Source organism: Sciurus vulgaris (assembly GCF_902686455.1).
Source record: "Sciurus vulgaris genome assembly, chromosome: 11".
NCBI classification, from domain to species: domain Eukaryota; kingdom Metazoa; phylum Chordata; class Mammalia; order Rodentia; family Sciuridae; genus Sciurus; species Sciurus vulgaris.
Window position 1 is genome coordinate 118,225,794 of NC_136472.1, and position 18,426 is coordinate 118,244,219.

Consider the following 18,426-nt stretch of genomic DNA (forward strand, 5'->3'; position numbering starts at 1 on the left):
CAGCCTAACTGCAGTTCTAGAAAGCTAGTTAAACAGATGAGGACCATACTGGTATCAGGTAATCCAGGGTTTCCAGATGACTCAGTGCCAGCTTGGAACTAACACAAAGACCAGAGGACTTGTATCTGAAGTCTTTTCTTGCCATAGGATGGGAAGTCATAGGATGGGCATGCTTCCTGATAGCCTGCAATTGTCCTGCTCCCTGGTTCAAACACATGGCAGGAGGTTTTGAAAGTTGGGATTCTGTGTGACAGCATGCCATTGTTTGAGGGGAAGTTAGCAGGGCACTTACTTGCAAGTGGAGCTCATTCTGTAAATAAGCCAAGAGCAAAGGCTGAAAAATTTAATTCTAGACAAACTAGTTTGAAGCACTCTGTCCTCTTCTGTACTTTCTTCCCCCCCCCCACCCCTCTCTCTCTCTCTCTCTTTCTTCCTCTCCCTCTCTCAGAAAAACCTCCCTAAACTAAAGTCATGCATTTTCTCCCCCCCCCAACTTCCTGAAATGCTCCTCTTTCTCTAGTCCTAAGACCATTTGACCCAGCTGAGGTAGGCAGTGCCGGGTACAGATATGATCAGACCCCAGCTTAGGTTCTCTCATGATCCATTTAGCTCTATAGAAAGTACCAAAAAATGAGCAGTTTAAAGGTTGTTTTCTCTCACTACCGCAACTGTATGCAGCAGATTCCCAGGGAAGTGGGTGAAAAAGTGTAAAAGGCCAAGACCCATGTGTCACCACTAGCAGGACAATCCATCCTCAGGCACGTGCTCCTGGCTGAGGGTCAGTAGTCTTTTCTCTGCATAAATAGGTCAGTGCATTGCTGGATGGAGTGCAGCTGTCCCTCTGTGCACTTTGTCTTATGTATGTTTTGTCCTTGACTATCCTTTGTCTTTGGGCACTTAACCATTTTTGGGGGGTTTATATTTATTTATTTGTTAGTTTTAAGATTTTTAAGGGTTCCTGTCTATTCAGCTGGCTCAAGGCATCTCCAAGGAGGACTTCCTTTGGCAGTCTATGAGTCTGAGCCTGCACCAAGGCTCCTGGGAAAGTGAGGTGGGCACAGGTGGCCCAGGTGGTGGTAGGGCACAGGGCAGGGAGAGAGGTGCTTAGTATGTTGCAGGATCAGATTCTCTGTGCTTGTTTTCCCTACCAGGTCTCTGCTCCTCACCTGGCCTTAGGGCTTATGGGATAACAGAGCCCCATTTTTGAGTCTTGTCATGGAGCCAGTAGTTAGGTGAATGAAGGCAGGGGGCTTCTCTTAGTTTCTTCATTGGTACTGCAGGTGTTGGTGTATCATCTTGTAAAGGTGGGGAGGGAATTGGGCGCCTTATGAGCTGGATGTGCTTTTAAATTCTCTATGCCATATGCTTTTTTTTTAACACTGGTTTTATTTTATTTTATTTTATTTTTTTGAAGTCATGTCTTTCACACACAGCCACATGCTCACTGTGTTAGTTATAACAACAACTTCTGAGAGGTGTGCTTGGCCCCATCCTGTCCCGAGTCCTGCTGGGTATTGATTTGTCTCCTCAGGCCCCTGTTTCACTGACAGGGTGGTTCTACCAGCTGGCAGAAAGCAGAACACAAACAGCTGGCATGGTGGGCTTCAGGAAGCACCCTGCAGATGTTCCTCCTTCCTTTGTCTTCTTGGGACTATGTGGGTCCTGGCTTTATATTTTGATGTTTGATGGATGCTGGACACACACAGTTTTGCAGGATCAGGTTCTCTGCACTATTATTCCATGCCAAGGCCCCTTTGCTAAGCTGGCCTTCTAGGGCCTCTGGGGTAACAAAGCCTCATCTTTGCCTTTTTAACAGAAGTGAGTCCCCCTCTATATCTACTTCCCTAGCCCACAAGACCTGGGTACTTTTTGCTAACCATGGCCATTGTTATGCAGGTGTTAAGCCCCACTTACAAGCAGAGAAATGAAGACTTCAGAAAGCTCTTTAAGCAACTTCCAGACACGGAGCGCCTCATTGTTGGTGAGCTGGGAGCCCTGGGATGCGGCAGGAGGAAGTCTGGGAGTCCCAGGGATAGCACTCAGACTGCTTCTGGCTAGAGGCTGAGAGCCTACCCAAGTGAGCTTTTATATGTGGGAACTGGGAGAGAAAATGTCGATGTCAGCGCACTGGCCCTGGCTTTCAGGTCTCTGAGCTGAGCACAGAGCTTATGGCAAGAGTCCACCCTGGAGCGAGTATCTGGAACACTTACCTCTGCCCATGGCCAAGCAGAGGAAGGGGTTGACATGGTCATAGGTCTTGGAAAAGAAATTGGTTGAATTTTATTTACCTCCTTACCCCTAGCTTTTGTGGCTCTGTCTGCTCTCATGTTCCTTCTGCCTCTAGGTGGTAGCATATTTTACCACTCCCATGTTCCTGATCATGAGATACAGGGTCTTCCTTGGCTGCTAGTTCCAGTGTCTCATACACCGAGTCAGCAGTAGGCGATTAGGCTCCCATAGTGTTGGTGGGAGCGATGACATGCCTACTACATGTCAGTTTGCTAAAAATGCTTCCTGCCTCTGAACTTCCCTGTCCTGCTTCCTACCACAGATTACTCATGTGCACTCCAAAGAGACATTCTTCTTCAGGGCCGACTCTACCTCTCAGAAAATTGGATCTGCTTCTACAGCAACATCTTCCGCTGGGAAACTCTGGTAAAGACCTAGGACTCAGACTGGGGGTGTAGCCCAATGACAGAGCACTTACCTAGCATGTTCAAGGCAGTCCTGGGTTTGATCCCCTGAACTGGGAAAGAAGAAAGAGAAGAAGAGAGCTGGGACTTGCTCCCTTGGGCTGTCTCTTGACCAGGGCTGAGCAATTTGCCCTCACTTCCTTCCTTTCTTTGTGTTCTCTCCAAACCTTTGCACGGTTAACAAAAACACATGGCTGAGGCTTGAAGGATCCCCAAGTAGGAGTCCCAATAGTGGGATCTCCTCTGCCATGTATTTCCCTCCCACCTCTTGGATGTGGAAGAGGGTACAAGTGAATGCTCATTCACTTTGGGCAAATGCAGTTATTTAGTGTGAGTTACTGCAGAGGGAGGCATAGTAAAGTAGGCAGGGCATTGACCTTGGGGCTCAGAAGACCTGGCCTGCATGTTTTCTGGATTCTGCAGCTAATTAACTGTTTGATGATGGACCAGTCCTTTCTTTGCCTCTGTTCCCTCATTCTTATAAAATAGAGAAAGATTAAGTAGATGATTTTTATTGTCCTATCCAGCATCAACATTCAGTGTGTAAGTGGCAAAACAATTGTGGTATTGCTGCATATTTAGCAGACTATACAAATGAAAAAAAAAAAAAAAAATCTTCCTAGACCAAGAATCAAGATATCCATGACTGTAGACAAGGCTCAGTCCTACTTGGCTATGTGGCCACTGTGACAGAAGCAGGTAAACCAGATGATCTCAAAAGTGGTCCCTTCCAGACATAGAATAACATGAGCCGTGATCTGATTTCCTCTGTCTGCATTGCTGCCACATGATCACTCATTACCTGACTCTCTGATACCTCCTCTTTCTTGTTATTCATTCTCTGTCCCTGTGGGGATGCCAGCTGACAGTCCGTTTGAAAGATATCTGCTCCATGACAAAAGAAAAAACAGCTCGCCTCATCCCCAATGCTATCCAAGTTTGCACTGATTCAGAAAAGGTAAGTGGAGCCAAATTCTTGCCTTTTTACCCACCCATCCCACGCCCTCCATACCCCACTTTCCCTACTCCTGTATTTCTGCCCTTAAATTGCATTAATCCAGAGGATTAGGGCAAGAGGCGGTGAGGGAGAAGCAAGCTCCTGGAGCAAATTCTGGCATGGACAGGGTGGCTGGAGGCTGTGTATGGGGAGAGGGACCTGGTACAACACTGGATGTGGAGCCAGAAGACCTGAATGTGGGCCCCATGACTGTAGGCGTTAGATAACTTCTCTGAGCTGTTTCCACATGTGTGAAATTGACCCAGCATCTAAACAGAGCATTGAAATAGCATCACGTATTTGAGAACATTAAATTTTAAGTCACCACACAGACTGTAAGTAGTCATCATTGCTTATCGACATAACCGATTATATCTCAAGAGGATGAGAAGGCTAATAGGAAATGAATTGTCCTCATCAGTATGGGGGAAATGTGGTAGATAAAATTAGGACAGGAATATCTGTGATCTTTCACCTTTAAGCAGAACCTGAAGGCCAAGAGGTTCAAGACTAAGGGTGGATGAGGTTTCTGTGGAAAACAAAGTCTATAATTCCCATGACTCAGTTCAGTGACAAGAACCATGAGTATCTGGAGTCAGCTGGCCTTTGGTTCAAAATTCTCTTTCTGGCACATCCATCTTTGTGAGCTTGGCATTAATTGTTTGTGTGTGTGTGTGTTTTTAATGTCCAGGGCTTTTTATGTGGCTTGTATGAAATAGCATTTGTGAAGCACTTGGTAGGTGCACAGTAAAATTTAGTTTTCCACTGCTTGCTTTTGGCTTATTGTAATAGATCCCCACTAATGGGTTAGCACTTCTAGGAGCAGGTTTTTTTGTTTTGTGCCTTTTGTACCCTAAACATATAGAACAGTGCCTACCTCACACAAATATTCAAATAGTCGTTGAGTGAATTAAAAGTGTTGGTGAGTCAGTGGGTTTGTCCTATTCTTCCATTTAAGCTAGTTTCCAGCTCATTTCTTACCCAGTTCCAGTAGGTGGGTGAAGGACTATTGGGTAATGCGGATTGAACCTAGAGGTGTTTTATCAATAAGCTACATCCTCAGCCATTTTTATTTTTTATTTTGAGACAGGGCCTTGCTGAATTAATGAGGGTCTTATTAAGTTGCTGAGACTGTCTTTGAACTTGCGATCCTTCTGCCTCACCCTCCCAAGTCATTGGGATACCATGCATGTGCCACTGTGCCAGGCAGGACATTTTTTTTATGGAGATACAATTTTAAACCAGAGAGAAAAACAGTGAAGAAAGTGTAGTTGAAATACTGAAGGACTTGGTAATAGTTGTGACTTAGAGGTCCCAGGTACATAGGTCCCCATCAAGTTGACCTGTCAGAGTGCCTGTGTCGTGATCACGGATAACTGAAAGTCACTAGGGTTTGAGGATGAAGTCAGTACCTTTAGTTTGAAAGGAAGACCATGTCTCAATTCATTATATTGTATATCTTAACTGATATTCCTTGCCATTTTCTCTTCCAATCTAGCACTTTTTCACTTCATTTGGGGCCCGGGATAGAACGTATATGATGATGTTCCGGCTCTGGCAGAATGCACTCCTTGAGAAGGTAAGTACTACTCAGCTATCTCCTTCAGCCTCAGGATGTACATCTATCCAGGATGTTGTTTGCACTTGGATACTTACCCCGTGGGAAGATTGCTCCAAGGGCGCCTGTGTGGCCTCATGCCTCTGGAAATCCCCCAGACAGGTGAGGGCCACATTCTTCCATGGTAATATTGACTCTGAGGCCAGAAAGTTGCATATTGCCAGAGAATGTCCTCAGCGCTACTAAGAATAAGGCACGTTGGTTCCACTGTTTTAAAATGAAGTGGGGATTTTAAAAATCATATTTGATAAAAACACATAGCCACAGAAATGACTGTCATGAAGAAAGAAGCTTTTAGATTCACAGATCACCAGAAACAAAGGGACAGACTGCCTTATTGGGCCACCAGGGAAGCAACAGGGTCTATCAGGAGGTGGAGAAATGAGGGCAAAGTATGGGCAGGAGGCTTTATTATGGTTTTTATGGGAAGGAATGGGCAAGGCCAGGTAAGTTTAGGGTTGTCTGTTTGAATAATATCACCAGGCTTCAGAGTACAGGGGACTATCTCTAGTTGCCTGGTACCTGGCCTTGTGGGGCACTAGATCAGACTGGATAAAGCAGGGTGGGTATAGACTTTTGATTAGTTGTGACTTATTTTCTGTCTCTGAAATTTGCTAACCCTGGAAGTTCCATACTTATTAGCAAGACTGCAGACACCAGAGCACCAAAACAGGAAAGAAGAACATTTAGTTAAGATAGCTACCAATTGACTTTTGAAATGTTTGAATTACACTGGGAGAAGACAGATGGAGGATCATGGTCCCTGCCCTTAGAGAGTCCCCTCAGATGCATTTGGGCATTGACAAACTCTCCAAGCTGGAGCAAAAGACAGAAAAAAACTATGTTATAATTTTCCCCAGAGGTTAGTGTATAAATATGATTGACATGTATGTATTTGAATGTATGCACGTATCTGCCTTTATTTTGACCAATTACTATCTGAAGAAAATAGAGGAAATTTATTTAGCCTCTTCTCATCTGAGAGCCTGATTAAAACCTTATGGTGTTTTTGCATTGAGTTCTGCCTTTATTAGCAGTTGATAATGGTAAAATGATAATGTGTTTCATACAGCAGGTATGAATTTTCATATCACAACTACTTGTCATTTCTAAATAAGACACAGGGTCATCCTTACAGCTTCTAAATGTCTCACAAAATAATTGTTAAGAATTCTAAGCTGGGTTCAGTGACCCACACCTGTAATCCCAGCTACTCAGGAGACTGAGGCAGGAGGACCACAAATTTGAGGCCAGCTTCAGAAACTTAGGGAGGCCTGTCTCAAAAAATAATATGGACTGGGATATAGTTCAGTGGTAGAGCATTGCTGGGTTCAGTCCCTGTATACTGCAACCCCCCACCCCCAGCACATACAGAGAGAAACGCATTCTATCTGATGATGAGGCTCATGCTTGTCCTGACTATGGTCAAACCAGCTGAGCCAGGTGGAGCTGGTGAGGGAAGGCAGCACAGAGAAGGTGAATGGAGAAGTGGGCTAGGACCTGGTTTGGCAGAAAGCGGATGTATCCCAGGCCTGGTGAAAGGTGTCCATGAAAGTCAAAGACAGAAGGGAAGAGGTCCTGATAGGGAAAAAGGGGGTGCCTCCCTTCTGATCCACAAATGGGCTTCTGACAGCCATTCCAAGTGGTGTTCCTGAGTCACAAAACCAGAATGCTGATTCATAGTGTCCTGCCAACTGCCTGCTTCTGACCGCATACCTTGAAGGATGGACTTGTGAAGCTCTCAGATTCTTTTTCTTTAATTTTTATTTATTTTTCTTTTCTTTTTTTTTTTTTTTAAGATGACAGTAGAGTATCATTTGACTTACTATGCATACATGGAATATGACTTACTCTAATTAGGATCCTATTCTTGTGGTTGTACGTGATGTGGAGTTTCAATGGTGGTGTATTCATAGGAAGGTTATATCGGATTCATTCTACTTTCTTTCCCATTTCCATTGCCCCTTCCTTCCCTTCATTCCCCTTTGTCTAGTCCAAAGTATTTCTATGCTTCCCTCATCCCACTATTGTGTGTTAGCATCCCCATATCAGAGAGAACATTTGGCCTTCGGTTTTTTGGGATTGGCTTATTTCACTTAGCATGATAGTCTCTAGATCTATCCTTTTACCAGTAAAAGTCATAAGGTCATTCTTTTTATGGCTGAGTAATAGTCCATCATGTATATATACACCACATTTTCCTTATCCATTTACCTGAAGGGTACCTAGGTTGGTTCTATAGTTTAGCTATTAAATTGAGTAGCAGCTTTCAGATTCTTGATGGAGTCTATTGGTAGAAACATTCTTTATGTTGGACTTTTTAAAAAGAATTTTTGATTGCTTCTGTTCTTCTTAGTACTCTTGCCCTCTTTTTCACATAATTGTCCATACCCCTCTTCCCTTTATTCCAACCTGAGATTCATTTACAGTCTTGACCTTTGATTTTAGTTCTTTGACTTTCCTTTGTTTCTGTATGGAGACTCTGAACCCCAGGAGAATCAGCTTTTCTTAGGATAGTGCTTTTAAGAACAAGAAGACATGGCAACTAATGCATAGAAGCATAGGCAAACTGATTGCTTTTTAGAATAAATATAAGAAGGAAATATTCTAGTAATCCAGAGAAGGTTAGATGAGATGACCTTTTAGGACCCTTAAGCTATGAAAGTGCAGGACTCTTTCTAACGACAGGAACTGTCTAGCTATAGAACAGACCACCTCTGAGGTTGAACCTCATTCTTGGAAGTGACCCAATAGGGCCTTCATGGCCATATTTAATATAGAAGGAGATGGCAACATGGTGGGTGCCTAGTTCAGGTGTCCTCTGGGTACTCTGAGTCCAATTCAGAAGCTCTGGAATTACCCTGGCCTAAAGTAACTTGGGTTTATTCCAACTAATGTTGGAAAACTTATCAATATAAGCCCCAGGTGGTGTAATTACCATCCTTCAGGGGCCGGCTGATCCCATTCTGCAAACTTCTGTTGAAGTAACAGATAAGGAAGAGCCATGTTCCTGGCTTTGCTAGACTCCACATTCTTAGGCTGAGATCCTAAGCAGGTGGGGCTGTCATGGAGATGCCTGCTGTCCTCTAGTTCAGCTAGTAGTTGGACATCCTACCTTCAGGGGAGCTAGTCTGGCTCAGTGCCTCAGCAGAACAGGTAGATCTGCACAGGAAGGACCTGAATTGTGCCTCTTCTCCCCTGCAGCCCCTGTGCCCCAAGGAGCTCTGGCACTTTGTACACCAGTGCTATGGGAATGAGCTGGGCCTGACCAGTGACGACGAGGACTATGTGCCCCCTGATGATGATTTCAACACCATGGGGTGAGTGAAGCTGAGGGTGGGCTGCCCAGGCAATCTGGCGATACAAAGGCAGTGAAGGCCTCAGTGCGTGACATCTGAGTCAGGCCGAGAAGGAAGTGGGGGAAGAACCACAGGGCAGGCCTTTCGCTGCAGAACCAGTAAGGGGAAAGTAGTTGGGGATGAAGTCAGGAAAGTTGAAGGGGCAGAAAATGATAGACTTTGGGCCAGTGTGATGGTGACTTTTACTCAAAGTGAGATTTGAAGGTTGGGAACAGATCATTGATAAGGTCTGAGTTAACATTCTAAGAGGATCACTCTGGCCTCTTTGTTAGAAATACACTGAAGGGAAACAAAGACAGAAGCAAGGAAACCCACTGAAAGACCTGAAAGACTATTGACAAATTTAAATAATTTGGATGAAAGATAGTGGTGGTTTGGACTAGGAAGGTAGTAGTAGAAATAGCAACACATAATTAGTTTCTGAATATATTTTGGAAGGATGGATCAGAAAGGAACCAAAGATGGCTTTAAGGTATTTTGGTTTTATCATTTAGAATGGAATTATTTCCAAACTGAGATGAATAATACCGTAAGCAGGACAGTATTGGAGGGAAGACTAAAGGTTGGTTTTTAAGCAAGTTTACTGAGATGCCTGTTAATCAGGTAGAGAGGTCAAGTAATCACTTGGAATGAGCGGAATTCACTCTGGGCTATAGCCAAAAACTCAGGAGTTACTAGTTTGTAACCATGAAATGGAATGAAACCTCCAAGTGACCAAGTAAACCAAAAATGGAAGTTTCAAGGACTGGGCTTGGGAACACATAATGAGAAGAAGAAGCAGAACAAGAGATCTTGAAAGAATTTCCAATGAGGTAGGAGTGATGCTACTGGAGTTTAGGATCATAGAAGCCAAGGGAAGGGTGTTAAGAAGGGTATCACTGTATCACATGCTGTTGGTGGGTTAAGAAAAATGGGGCCTGCAAGTTGACTGACACAAAGTGTGTAAGAATGGAAAGGTAGGTGGAAGCAGGTGGTCATGTGAGGGTCTAGAGGAATAGAAAGAAAAGAAAGAGCATTGACCTGGGCTTGGGTACAAATGCTAGCACTTTATAGAGGTATCACATGAACTCAGTGGCTACCTATTTGATTATCTCTAAAATGCACGTGATGATTACTTAGAGTTGTTATACAGCCAGATGATATGTAAAGAACAAGTCAGTTGTTAATGCCAATGATGATTGCTCCTTTTGGGGAAGGCTGCTGTGGTACCCCTTAAGTGTCCCTAGAAGGGCACCCACTTTATCTCAAGGAGATTTTCCTTTTAAGTGTACAATGCAGAGAAGTTTTTTAGTTATGATTCAGTGGTATTGTGCAATATCACTAAGGGAATATTCATATGCAGAATCCAATCTTAGTCAACATGTGGGAAGTAAAGTCTGCTTAGAACCCACTTATTAATTCAAATGATCAGGATGAGATGGAATCCAATGGGCAAAAAATAGGTTAAGGTAAATAATGGTAAATAATAAATATAAAGGTAAATAACGGTTAGGTAGGGATATCTAAGGAGGATGCCTCGAAAAATTGAGCTTGGAGCCAGAAATTTTATATGGGATGTAGGAAAGATGCAGTGAAATGGGAAGGAGGTTTCAGAAAAGCAATGAAGGGGGCAGATTTTTAGTTAGAGGAAGATCATATACAAATCAAACACCTGCTTGCTGGTGCCTTCTCTAGCTACTGCGAGGAGATCCCTGTAGAAGAAAATGAAGTGAATGACAGCTCTTCCAAAAGCAGCATTGAGACCAAGCCAGATGCCAGCCCACAGCTGCCTAAGAAATCCGTCACCAACAGCACCCTGACATCCACTGGAAGCAGCGAAGCCCCTGTCTCGGTATGGATAGTGAACCCTGACATCCCCCACCCTGATCCAGTGACCAGTGTCTCCTAACTGTGTTACCTCTGTTGGAGCCCAACCTGGGGAGTGGGTAGAGGGGAGGTGGGTTACAGTGAGTCAGTTTATTTGAGGAGGCATACTGGAGTGCATGGGTTCTCTATTCTCTATTGGTATAGTCTCAGGGTCCACAACTGGATTCAAGGTGCCTGGTTTACACAATCTGATTTGACTTCTAAGATTAAAAGTCTCCACTCTGTGAGCTTGGCTCTTGGTGGGCTGCTCCAGGTCCTCCCCTCTGGTGGAGAGTTATTCCAGGTCTTTCATGTATTGTATATGTATGTATATATTTAATTCACTGTCTTGATCTGAAATGAAAGTTGTGCATGAATCTAGAACTGAAGAATGGTTAATTGTTTATTTGTCCTTTAGATTCATATTTATTGAGTGCTTCTGTGGCTTATTTCCCCCTTGTGCTGGTTTTTATGGAGGCTACAAAGATTTCTAAGAAGATCTCTCTCCTTGGGGTATTGACAGTCAAAAAATAGAACCTTGATGAAGGAAGAGGGTTAGGGGCATGTGCTAGGGGCAGATGGAAGAAGGGACGAAATTCCTCAGGAAAGCATTCCCGGAGAAGGGAGGCTTGTTTCCAATGGCTTGGGGACCAGGCCATATCATCTTAGAAGGAAAACATCATTCATTTGATGGCTACTCTTCATTTTCTGTCTCTCAGCTTGTCTTTAAAATGTGAAAAACTTTATTGATTCTCTTCCAGTGCTAATGGAAGAATGACTTTTTAAAAAGGCCTGTGGAGACTTCTGAGGTTAGGGAAAAAGTGTACTCCTTAGAGGCAGGCTGATATTGTCATAGCATGGTGGAGGTGTGACTCCAGGAAGGACCTGGAACTGCAGGTAACACCTCTGCTGACCTCCTGGTTGTGTGTCTGAACAGTGAGCCTGAGAAGGGCAGCCCCTTGTGCTGGATTCACTCATCTGCAGCAGAGCTGAGCAAAAGCCCAGAATATGACTCCACCTAGGCTCCTAAGCAGCTGTGTTGGGAGTGCAAGGACCTCCAAGGCCAGGTCTCTGGTCTCCTTTTGGAGAGTAGATCCAAGTAGGTTGTCCCTGGTGAGTGACCCTTCAGTCTCTGTTGCAGTTTGATGGCCTGCCCCTGGAGGAGGAGGTGTTGGAGGGCGACGGGTCCCTGGAGAAAGAGCTCGCTATTGACAACATCATCGGGGAAAAGATTGAGATCATCGCGCCAGTGAACTCCCCTTCATTGGACTTCAATGACAATGAGGACATCCCCACCGAGCTGAGTGACTCTTCAGACACTCATGATGAAGGTGGGCATTTGAACATGAGTCCAGAGTGGACCTTTGAAGGCTTAAAGGAAGTCTCTGTGTGGGGACCAGAAGCAGCATTCTGGACAAGAGGGACTAGAGGGAAAGGCATTGCTGGGTCAATGACTTTAGAGACTCCCCTTCTCTCTGATGGCTCTTCTTTGTTTGTTTCCAAATATTTTTTAAAAATTTTTATTTGTACTTTTATATATACATGACAGTAGAATGTATTTTGACATTTCATACATACATGGAGTATAACTTCCTATTTCTGTGGTTGTACATGATGTCGAGTTACACTAGTCATGTATTCATATACGTGCATAGGAAAGTTATGCCCGATTCACTCTATTGTCTTTCCTAGTCCTATCTCCCCTCCCTTTCCTTCATTCCCCTTTGTCTAATCCACTGAACTTCTATTCTTCCCCCCACCCCTCATTGTGTATTAGCATCTACATATCAGAGAGAACATTTGACCTTTAGTCTTGGGGGATAGTCTCTGATGGCTCTAAATAGATGCTTCTTACTTTGCTCCCACATAGATTTGGGTCCCAATCTCACTTGGGAACATGCTCCTTCTTATATTTCATGGAGAAATGTCAGATTCTCAACAGACATTAAGTTGGTTGATGGTTTTCTTCCATTGAATTGGTGGTAGTTTATTTCTAGTGAGTAGATGCTCATGAGTGTACTTGTTCATCTGTAGATGGTCTCTCCTAGAGGGCACCTGTAGTGGTTTTCTAACCTTTGCCTGGTTTGCCTAACCAGCACTAGAACAGAGGACTGCACAGGTTGGGTACCACCTAATATCAAGGGTGCCATTCAGTATTCCCCCCACTATACCAATAAAACTCCCAATCTGTATAGTCCTTGGCACTATCTCTCTATGATATTCCTGAGTTCTTCCCTGGCCCTCTTTGGATCCCAGGGCTGCCAGAAATGTCAGCCTCCTACTTGATGTCACCTGTCAGCCCATGCAGGTGCAGACATTAGGGACTGTGGGGTGCTGGGGACTTGGGAGGAGAATTTAGACTTAGCAACTCACCTGTACCCTCAGGCACATTCTTCTGTAGCAATAAAAGTTCAAAACATTGCAGGTGGAATTCCCTGAGTAGCACAGGAATACCCTCTGCCTGTTGTCTGCCACATATTATGTGCTGGGTGGGTACAGCATCCCTGAGTACTGAAGAAGCGTCGCTTTGGGAACCCTCCTAGACTTTGCTCTGTGTGTCTGGCCCTGTGACTCATTCTGATCTGTATTTTTGTTGTTGTTGTTGTTGTTATAATCTATGATAGATTTATTTTAAAGAGGGGGTATTGATGTCATGGGGGAAATAAGCCGCCCATGTAGTTAGGAATCGTGGCCCATCAGGTCAACCCAGGCGTTAGACGCTTTTCTATAAACAGATCTTAGATTAATCAGTAGTTCCAGAACCCACCTGGGCTAGTGACTACGCTGTCATTTGTTGTCATTTGTGCCTGACTTACAGACTCTCAGTAAACTGTCCTTTAGGGGTTCAGACAACCTCAGGAAGTAGTCATTTGTTTTAATTTTAGTCTGAGATCCACTTAATCAGGGAGGTTTGAAAATGTAGAACCACATACAGCCACATGCCCCATAGTGACACTGGCTACATACACAAAGGCATTCTCAGGAGATTATAGTACCCAGAGGTGTAAGAGCATCCTGGTTTGTGTACATAAACTATGCTGTTTGCACAAAGACCAAATCATCTAATGGCACATTTCTCAGGCCATTTCCTGTAGTTAAGTGACCTGTGACTATAGTACATCCCCAAACTCTTTGTAAAGGATGAATGGATAGTGTGTGAACTAAATTAAAGACTGTGCATCCCAGCTTCACAGAAGCAAAGTCATAGACAGCAGAGGCCATGGGCCCTGCCTACCTGATCCTTGGTGGTGGTGTCCACATTAGGCACAGAGACATTAATGCTCTGGGATGTCCCCGGGGCCCTCTACCCTCCACCATCCCCCTCTAATCCCTGGTAATCTCTTCTGTGTAGGGGAGGTCCAGGCCTTCTATGAAGACCTGAGTGGCCGGCAGTATGTGAACGAGGTCTTCAATTTCAGCGTGGACAAGCTCTATGACCTTCTCTTCACCAACTCGCCCTTCCTGCGGGATTTTATGGAGCAGCGGAGATTCTCTGGTCTGATTTGGCAGGGCTGGCCCCTCGCTGACTGTTTACCCTTCCTCCCTCTGTATTTTCTCCCTTCTCCTTCTTCTTTTCCCTCTCTTCCCATGCAACCCCTTATCCAGGGTATCTGACGGCCCACACCCCCTCTTTCTGGCCTTACATGTTGCTAGAGCTTCCTCAGGGCCTGTTTTCCTCTCTTCCCTCCATGCTGTATTTTTCTACATGCCCTTGTCCTTCAAGTACCAAGAACTCGCCAGCAAGCAAGACTCACAAGTCTTGGTCTCTGCTCTCACAGGACTCACTCTCCAGTCAAGGGCAGCAGCTTCCCCTCACCATAAGCCACCCTATTTTTGCCAGGGACCTCGCATTATCTCATTCAGTCCCCACAGCTGCCCTGTGTACAAGGTATTGGGATTCTCCAGTGCTGGCATTCCAAGACACCAAAACCCATGCTGTTATTATTTTCTCACTTAATGTAATTATAAGGGGCAGAGCCAGGATTCATATCGAGGACTCTGGGGTTTATGCCTTGACCCTACGTGTTTTTGTCTCACTCCCTCCCTGCATTTCTTCCCACATCAGGGACACAGCAGTGGCCTACCAGGACTGCTAAGCCTCTGGCTCTGAGAAAAAGCATTGGGGGCAGTGGTGAGCCCCTCTGCCAGGAGAGGACATGCTGAGAACCTGGGGAGGTCAAGCCCTAGAGGCAAGGACTTGTTCCCAAGGGATCCTAGGCCCTTGCCACAGTAACTCCACTGTTGCCGGCACCCCCGCAGGTGGCCCCAAGACCTCCTGCCCCAGCCAGGGAACAATCAGCATTCTGGAGCCTTGTGTAGAATTTCGGCAATGCTACAATGAGCCTCTTTCTGCTCTGATTCCCCCTCCTCCGGCCCTCCCTTCAGTCCCTCAGGCTCCCATTGGCTTCCTTTGGGGGGCCTGTCTAGTCAGCACAGAACGAGGAGTTCCTTGGAGGGGAGATTCTGGTGTGGGGAGCGTTCCCTCCCTCACTTCAGGGCCCTTCTCTACCCTCAGATATCATCTTCCATCCGTGGAAAAAGGAAGAGAATGGAAACCAGAGCCGAGTGATTCTTTATACCATCACCCTGACCAATCCCCTAGCTCCCAAAACTGCCACTGTCAGGGAGACGCAGGTGAGCAGGAAGAGGGCAGAGGCAAAGGAGAGTGGGCGGGGAAGCCCTGCCTGGCGTGAAGGGTGAGGGCTGGTGTGTGGGGGACCACTCTGGGTGCAGATGTGCTTTCACGCCCGTCTGGATGGCAGCACCTTGCCAGCTCTGAGGCCGCCATTTCCCAGGGTTCTGCATCTTCTGTTGCAGGGTCTCGGTTGGGGTGGGGAGGTGGGAGATGCCACCCCTCCTCCTGCTTCTCTTCAGTGTTGGCCAGGGATCCTTTTCTCCCCACAGACCATGTACAAGGCAAGCCAGGAGAGTGAATGTTACGTGGTAGATGCAGAAGTCCTTACTCACGACGTGCCCTACCACGACTACTTCTACACCATCAATCGCTACACACTCACCCGCGTGGCCCGGAACAAGAGTCGACTCAGGTGGGTGTGGGGCCCAGGAGGTTCACACAGGGTCTTTATGTTACACAACATTCATCTGCTCCCCAGGGAGGAGGAGGAGCCTGGAGAGTCACCTGCTGGCTCTTTTTTTTTTTTTTTTTTTTTTGCGGTACTGGGGATCAAACTCAGGGCCTTGTGCTTGTGAGGCAAGCACTCTACCAGCTGAGCCATCTCCCCATCCCTACCTGCTGGCTCTTGATTCTACCTTCTCTTGAAGCATTCTGAGACTTCCTACCTCCCTGTCCTGACAGTTCCTTATGCTCTCCACCATGTGTCACCACTCAGTACATCTCTGTAGTGAAACCTTTGTCACCACCACTGTTTACTGATTGCCCGTGGTTTCTATGGAGCTATGCAAGTGCCTTAACTACATTCTTTAGAATCTTTAGAATGACCCAAGGAGGAAGGTTTATCCTCACGTTCAAATAGGTACCTTTGCCCAGTGTCACGTCTCCAGTTAATATTGAAACTTGGCTCTTAGAAACAAAAGCCTGAACTCTTTCCCCATGTCACATGTGTGGCAATTTCCTGTTTGCCTCCCCTGCTGGACTTTGAGCTCCTCGAGAGCAGGAGTTTCAGTCCCCCACCGCCTGGTTCCCAGCTCTCAGCGCTGGGCCTGCTCAGGAGAGTCCGGGAAGTGTGGTTTCAGTAGTTAGTTCTGGGCACTCAAAGGAAGACATTTAGACCCTGTCATCATAAAAAGTGTGTTGTTTAATTGAAAAGTCACCTGTCGCATAGGCCAAGTTCTTTTGACTTTAAGGAGCAAGAAACTCATTGATGTAGTTCAAATAGGAGTTTAGTGACAGGTTCTGCAGAGATCTCTTTGAAATTAGAAAGCACTCAATATCTGAGCCTGAGGCACACCCTGCATCTTTCTCATCTTCTTGAGGTGTTGCTTTTATTTTGGTGTGGGAAGGGTAGGGGAGCGTTTGTGCTGCGTGCTTCACCTCAGCCTGCGTTCTCTTTTCTTTGCTCTCCTCTTACCTCTCTCCTGTTTCGCCTGTCCTTTGTCCCCACCCCCCCTCCACAGGGTCTAGATTTCTTAGTTCCACTTTCCTCATAGGATCTTCCAATTTCGTGTCCTATCTATGTACTCCACAAAGAGCTAGCTGGTTGGTTTTTGTAGAGAAGTGCCTATCCTCCATCCAGTGAATAGCTCTTGAGCATCAGACCAGGGTGGAGGCAGCATCCCTGAGGGAGAATAAGCAGGGCAGGCAGCCTTGAACGTGGGGTATACAAGCAGGGAGAATTTGTTGACAGAGGCTCATATCGAAGGAGAAAGCAAGGAGCAAGGCTCTGTATAGGAGGGAAGGAGCTCAGTATTCCAGAGGTAGAGGCACTAGCATGACTAGTGACTGGGGAAGGGAATACCTGGTGAGGTCTTGGGTGCAATGGAGAAGTAGGAACTGGGGCCAGGAGCAGATGACACTGTTACAGGTGGAAGTGATGAGGCCTCGGAGGCTGTCTTGGACTTGAATGCCTCAGCATCAGCTCTACAGCTTCCCTTGACTGGCTGGCAGCCTGCTTGGCACCCGTCTGGAGCGCCCCTCTGGAGGGAGGCAATATGACAACATGAAAGAATTCTGGGCTTGGAGTCTGAAGCCCTTGTTGTTAGCCTTTGGTCCACTTAAATATTCTAAACTTCAGTTTTCTTAACTATAAAATGAGGATAGATCACAGTGACCTCAGAGGGTAGCCAAGGACATCAGATATAATGGAGTTGAGAGGACTTTTGAATATGTAAAGTGCAAGACAAATGGGAAATTGCCTTTGCCTTAAACATGAATTTACTTTTCCCAGCAGAGGAGAGTCCACCCAGAAAATGATTCGTCTTGTCTTTGACTTGTTCCTCAGGGTCTCCACAGAGCTGCGATATCGAAAACAGCCCTGGGGTTTAGTGAAAACCTTTATCGAGAAGAACTTCTGGAGTGGGCTAGAGGACTACTTCCGCCATTTAGGTGGGTGCTACCATCATTGCTGCTGGTTGAACTGCGGGAATTGGGTAACCCATCTGTCACCATTGGTACGACTGTCACCATTCAGCGGAATGAGAAACCGAGATAATGGAGTTGTTTTGTTGGATCTTTATGTCTGTCCCCCAAAATGGAGAGCAAATTTGTCATGTATGTGAATATGTGCATTTTTCAAGAGACTATGTCTATCATTTTATAAAGTCATTAATAGAGCTATAATATCCCCCCACATGAACCTCAAATCTAATAATACTGGTAATAATTGTGTTATGAGAAGTTTCTGAAAATTGCCAGTGAATGCATCTATTTAGGAATTGTGTAAAATGCCCCAAATTATGTACATGAGGATGCAGACATTGGGACCATGTGACACAATATTGAACAACCCAAAATAGGGGATTGGGCAGAGGTACAGCCCAGAAGTGCTTCCCCAGGCATCCATGAGGGTCACTGCACCCGCCTGGCCCACTTCCCAGGGTATAATATGGGGAAAATGTTTCCTGTATGCCTTCTGGAGGCTGACATGTTGAGTTGAAGGTGTGGGAGGGTGGCCTCTGATGTGGCCCTGTTGTCTGTGGTAGAGAGTGAGTTAACCAAAACGGAGACTACCTATCTGGCTGAGATGCACAGACAGTCTCCCAAGGAGAAAGCCAGTAAGCCCTCGACTGTGCGGAGGAGAAAGCGTCCCCATGCCCACCTGCGGGTGCCTCATCTGGAAGAGGTGATGAGCCCTGTCACCACACCCACCGATGAAGATGTGGGCCACAGGATCAAGCACGTGGCAGGTGTGTTCCAGGTGGGGATGGTGGTGTGGGCTAGTCTTTGGGCTGGAGCTGCATACCCATGCCATGGCACAAACGTAGACATTCCTTTTG

The 18,426-nt window shown here is 45.8% G+C and overlaps 1 protein-coding gene across 15 annotated transcripts in view; it reads left to right on the forward strand.

Annotated features, from left to right (window-relative positions):
* The window catches only part of GRAMD1B (GRAM domain containing 1B), a 245,247-nt gene that overhangs the window by 210,506 nt on the left and 16,315 nt on the right, over positions 1-18,426 (forward strand). For all 15 annotated transcript variants that reach the window (XM_079104494.1, XM_079104495.1, XM_079104497.1 and 12 more), the window contains 12 exons: positions 1,897-1,981; positions 2,552-2,655; positions 3,556-3,651; positions 5,189-5,269; positions 8,513-8,628; positions 10,342-10,498; positions 11,654-11,843; positions 13,865-14,008; positions 15,029-15,147; positions 15,418-15,560; positions 17,433-17,536; positions 18,133-18,336. In XM_079104494.1, the coding sequence (XP_078960620.1) occupies positions 1,897-1,981; positions 2,552-2,655; positions 3,556-3,651; positions 5,189-5,269; positions 8,513-8,628; positions 10,342-10,498; positions 11,654-11,843; positions 13,865-14,008; positions 15,029-15,147; positions 15,418-15,560; positions 17,433-17,536; positions 18,133-18,336 (1,543 nt within the window). The remainder of the gene's footprint in view (positions 1-1,896; positions 1,982-2,551; positions 2,656-3,555; positions 3,652-5,188; positions 5,270-8,512; positions 8,629-10,341; positions 10,499-11,653; positions 11,844-13,864; positions 14,009-15,028; positions 15,148-15,417; positions 15,561-17,432; positions 17,537-18,132; positions 18,337-18,426) is intronic.